Consider the following 5,702-nt stretch of genomic DNA (forward strand, 5'->3'; position numbering starts at 1 on the left):
CCAAGTATTAAATTCCACATAGACCAAGAATACATTTTATATTAGTGAAACAGGAAACTATGTGGTTTGGATATATATATATATGAGTGAATGCTCTTCTCTAGTATAGTAAACCTATAGTGTTAAAAGTGAAAAATAAAGAGACTTACACCATTTTTGTTGTTTGAGCTGGAGAAATGTTTTGGATTAGAGATGGTAAAACCACAGAAAATCTTTCTAGCTATTATTCCTGGGGTGGGGGAGACATTTTAGCAGAGCTTTCTGAGCATTTACGTGAGACATGCTTTTGAGTGCTTTATTGGTTTGCCAGTTTTGAAGGTAGTTTTTGGTCACCTGAGCAAAGTCCCTTGAGCAAAGGTTTACAGCATAAAATATTCACTGGAATTCCAGCAAATATCCAGGCAATTGGGAGGGACATACGACATGACAGCTTTGTTTTTTGCAGGTGATGATAATTCTGTCTATCAAACAACTAGCCACTAGCATCCTATAAGAGTTTGAATTCAAAAGGAAAAACACAGAAACAAGTCTCATCCAAACCTTCTCCATCGCTTGCTTCAATCTTAGATTATAGCAAAAAATTAACGCGACTGAATGCATTTAATGTGACAAAATAAGTGACATGAGCTTAATGCAGTTCAGGTGTCACCAGCATACTGTTTTCTGTTGATGATGAAATGTGGTTCATTCTCCAGATTAAAATATTTGTGTTATCAATTCATTGAATTAAACTAGTCACTAATTACCTAGTTAAGTTACAATTGCATTTATCTTGACTAGTGTTGCAACTTAAATTGCAAAGAAATCATGTGTGAGTCATTAAATAATGAGCCATGTTAGGCATAGTTTATACTTGATATTTTAATGAGATTATTTACATCAGATACCGTATTTCTGCAAGCAGACAGCTCTATTCTATTCACTTAGACACTGTGACAAGAAATTTTGATATACGTAAATATGTATTTCACATTTTAAACATGAAAACAGTACCTTTTAAAAGACAAAGGTGTGTTTTCAGGCATCAGTCTTACAAAAAAAAAAAAAACTCTCACAGTTGTGTGTGTGTGTGTGTGTGTGTGTGTGTGTGTGTGTGTTTAATGTTAAATTCAAGTTTTTAGATGAAAACAGCAAAAAAAAAAATTAGAACTAAAATTGTCAAACTAGAACTAAGAATTATAAATATTATGCAATGACTTCAAGTTCTTCACAGAAGCATTAGAGTGAAAAGGCTGAAATTTCAGGTCAAACCCCATTACAGCAACCCTCGTCGCAACAAAAAGATGGCTCTAAAGAAATGGTTTTCAAGGTGTGGCCAGGCACTGGAAATGTTTCTAAATCTCATTACCACAGAATTTTCAGCTCTAACTAGGTTAGAGCAATGAATATTTTCTTTAAAACAATTATTGAAAAGTTCTTGCTCATGTAACGGTCACTTCCTGTAATGAAAATGACCCAACTCTTGATTTTGTGAAACAGTGTAAGCTGTGGTGACAGAAATCGCATTGCTGGATAATCAGGAAAATGGAAACACAGATTAAAATAGAAACCAATCCCTTTACTTTCCCTGCACTAATGAAAAGTGCCTACCTTCGTTCATTACCACCAGCAGACACATGAACTATGTCTACCAGTTTGACTGGTTTGTATAAGAGCAGCCCATTTGAACTTACTTGGAGCCCAAAACACAACAGTACAGCCCTTTGAAACTCTGGAGAGCAGTTTTATCCAGTGTCAGCTGGAGAGGTTTACTTCACAGATTTAAAGACATTTGTCAGTTACCCCCTGCAACATGACCCACAAGTGACTGTGAGCTCACTAAGGATAGAATCGTTGTTTTATTAAGCCCTAGAGTTTAGCACATGCTAGGCACATCATAAATGTGAAGTGACAGACTTTTAGAAACAATTTTTCTCAGCACAAATTCTTCTTTTCCCTGAGTCTTAAATAAGGTATGGAGTATGAGGCTATCAGTAAAGTTACAAACAATAAAATGACAATGGTATGATAAGAGGACAAATTAAAGATCCTTTTATCAAAACACATCCTCTGAAATCTCAGATTAACACCAGTGAAGAGCAATGGAGGGCCTCGATAGAGAAACTATTCCCTGGAAGTGAGTTAGGCCAAGTCTATGGACATGAACCCGTGAGAGAGAGGACCGTTGAATAGGCTAAGCAACTAATTAGAAGTTAGGTTTGTTTTTATCCCAAACAATCAGCTGTGTGATGGAAGTCAAGTTTTTTTAGCTTGTTTCCTCTCAAATTAGAAGTATTTGCAGACAAAATTCTAAGACTTTAGGATGCTAAATTACTTCTTTGAGATTTGCTGAGCACTATTTAGGACATCAGTGCTGAATGTCCTCATTAGTATTCTGCGGGCTTAAATGAGTCAGTGTACTTTTTAAAAATATTGGTGTGATGTGGCAAGAATTAACTGAATAGTCAATTTGCTTAAGTTCTGCATTTGGACAAAATTGATGGTGAAGTTTTAGTGTCAGATGGATTTCAGAGATATTTCTCTAGAGAAAGAATTATGATTGTGTCAATTGATTATTTCAGCTCAATAATATGTCCCTTTGGTGGAGAAAATTTGCTAATTTTCCTTAATCAGTTCTATAAATGAACCAAAAACATCAAGAAGGAGCTGCTTATATGACTTAGTAGTTTACAGGATTAAAAAGAAATCATTTTTGAAGTAATGTATTTAATATTAACCAAAAGGTTGGCAGTTCCAATCTACCAGCTACTCCTTAGAAACCCTATGGGACAGTTCTACTCTGTCCTATAGGGTCACTATGAGTCAGAATCGACTCCAAGGTAATGTTTTGTTTCGTTTTGTTTTTTTAAATATGTAAAGAGTGACTATACAGACAGCAATGTCAATATAAATGAGAATTTGAGATCTATAACCAAAATATACAATATTTAGTTAAAGGTGTCAAATCATTCATAATTATGACTAAGAGAGAACCTGGAAATCCATGTAAACATGTCGATCAGATAAGCAGTGGGGTGTTAATAGCAAAACTAATTTGGAGATAGGAAAGGGCATAGGCATTTTGAAATAAATGGCTAAAAGATTTTGAAAAGTTTTGAATACCAATAAGTGTTAGCATTTAAGGAATTCTGAATTTTTCGCATGAGAATACCTTCATCAATTTGAAAATTTTCTTTCATTAAGTCTGTAAGCTTTCCAAAGTAAGTTATAAATTATACACAGGTAGTTCCCTTATTCACAAATCAAAACCTAACAGTTGGCTTAAGTATTTCTGTTAGGCCAAATAAGGCAGTTTGTGATTACCTACAATTTTTATTAACAGTTCATTTCCTGAATATTAATACAGGCAATTCAACTTAAAATATACCTTATATTTCATATCCATTTTTTACCAGAATGATGTATGGGATATTAGGTATTATTTTTAGGATTTCTCTCTCTAATACTTTATTACGCTAATTTCATTATTAAAACATTTCAGGGAAAGAGCATATATTTTAAAGTTTTTCATATAAGTTTAAATAATAATTTTGCATACACTCTAGAGCTACACTGCCCAATAAGGTAGCTATTAGCCACAGTTGCCCACTGAATGTTTGAAATGTGGCTAGGGAAAGGAATTACAAAATATTAATTAATTTAAATTTAAAAACATATAGTCATTTTATTTATTGGAAAACTTTTAAGTGTTTTTGGACAACATGGGTATATGAATCTACTTTTTCATCTGTAAATTTTTGAAATCTAAATATATCAAGTATTATTGATTAAGATTTAATGCCCACATTGAGATGTTCTGTGTGTGTAAGAAAATACACCACATTTCAAAGGCTTAGTAAGAAAAAAAGTAAATTATCTCTTTAATAATTTTTATATCAATTACTTATATGGCTTCTATTACATTTTTCCTGGACAGCACTGCTCTAGAGCTATATGAAAATTGTTGATTTTTAAGTCATGTTTTAAAATTTTGATTTTAATGTCATTCTTTTAATCAAATAATTTTGTCATTGTGAAAAAGTAAATCAGATTTAGTATTCACCCATGAAGAAGTGCCCTAACTGCCCCCTCTGCAACATCTCTCTCCGAATTGCAAAGCCTTTGCCCACACCACCAGCAGAATGCAAAATCATAGGCAGTGAATGTGCAGAAATAGTGTATGAGAGCACTGATGAGTGTGCAATCAAATCCAACTGCTCACACCCTACAAATCTATCTTTTCTTCCCTCCCAACTGATTCCAGATCTGTGTGTCCCTAATTCCAAAATTAACCTTCACCTTCCTCCCAAGTTCTGCTGTGTATGGCTTCTGGTTTAGAATAATAAGCGATGACTTTGCTCAGCAATGTGCTCGGTCATGTATTAATACTAGATTCTGTCCAGGCCCGAGAACTTTCGTCCTTCAGACTGGAGAGCTTCCTCTGGGAGAAGGGTTCGAATCCCAGAAGTCTGAACACTGCCACCCGGTATTTCTTGGACATGATGTTGTATAGGATGGGGTTGATGGCAGCGCTGAGGTAGAAGAGGACAAAGGACACCAAGTTGCAGTACTGACTGATCTGGGCAATCTCCAGGGAGCCGGGCTCGAAGGACTTGGAAAATAAGTATCGACCAACGTGGAAGGGCAGCCAGCAGAGGATGAAAGCAAATACCACTACAGCTAAAAGGACAATGAGAGAGATAGTATCAGGTCAAGCAATGTCATAGCAAAAGACATTCTAGTTTTAAGAAATAGCCTTGTTTTGATTATCTATGGTACGATCATTGACTTAGAGAAACACCATTCCTACATTTTAATCAAGATTACTTCTATCTGGACCAACAGTTCAACTGTTTTTCTGAGCTTCTTAGTCATTTCTAAATAATAATTATTTGGGTGATTTGGGTGATTTGAGTCAGCATATTGATTGGCTCAATGGATTAGACAATTTATTCACAACATCCCACCATTTTATATGTGTTAGACACAACCAAGTATATATGAGGTAAAATGGTTGTTCTTAACCATGGTTGTATATCAGAATTCCCTGGGGCATTTTTTTAAAAATGCAGATTCTCTGGATATAATATAGATTTCTCTAAATTTAAATCTTTAGAAAGAAGACTAGGATATCTTTTTTTTTTCTTCTCCTTCCTTTCTTCTTTCTAAAGTTTCACAGAGGACTGAAGGTGCAGCCAGGATTGAGAACCGCTGAGATGGATGATTCTATGCCACTTATAATAGCCATAAGTAAAGCATAAAAGGGCATAAAACAAAGTAACATTAATTATCATCCATCCAAGTCTTCATTTGACCTATTTAAGCTATTTTTTCAAGATGTCTAAATTTCTAGATTAAGTTTTTTAAAATTCAGAAATCATAGGAAAATAACACAAAATAATATTTTAGTCCTTGGACCACTTTAGTGATTCTCTTTGAACTGTCAAGGCAAAAGTAAATTAACACTGGTGTCGAGACACCAGTGAAGATAATTAGCAGCCTACATAATAAAATTGGAGAAAATTATTAAACATTCTCAAAACTAAGTTGCAAAGTAGCAACTTGACTCCACAGGAGCAACATGAATTTCATAGGTGAGAGCTTAGAATCCCCTCGAAGGGACTAGTAGGTTTACAATCCATGAGTCATATCATGAAAATCACTGGTCTAGAAAATGAAAATCTTTGACATTCCTTGAATAAACTCTATCAATTTAATATGCA

The 5,702-nt window shown here is 34.4% G+C and overlaps 1 protein-coding gene across 1 annotated transcript in view; it reads right to left on the reverse strand.

Annotated features, from left to right (window-relative positions):
• Window positions 1-4,244: 4,244 nt before the first annotated feature.
• The window catches only part of GHSR (growth hormone secretagogue receptor), a 3,349-nt gene continuing 1,891 nt past the window's right edge, over window positions 4,245-5,702 (reverse strand). The window contains exon 2 of the mRNA XM_004383476.2: window positions 4,245-4,659. Within this exon, the coding sequence (XP_004383533.1) occupies window positions 4,355-4,659 (305 nt within the window). The 3' untranslated portion in view covers window positions 4,245-4,354. The remainder of the gene's footprint in view (window positions 4,660-5,702) is intronic.

The sequence above is a fragment of the Trichechus manatus genome, unplaced genomic scaffold (assembly GCF_000243295.1).
Source record: "Trichechus manatus latirostris isolate Lorelei unplaced genomic scaffold, TriManLat1.0 scaffold00110, whole genome shotgun sequence".
NCBI classification, from domain to species: Eukaryota; Metazoa; Chordata; class Mammalia; order Sirenia; family Trichechidae; genus Trichechus; species Trichechus manatus.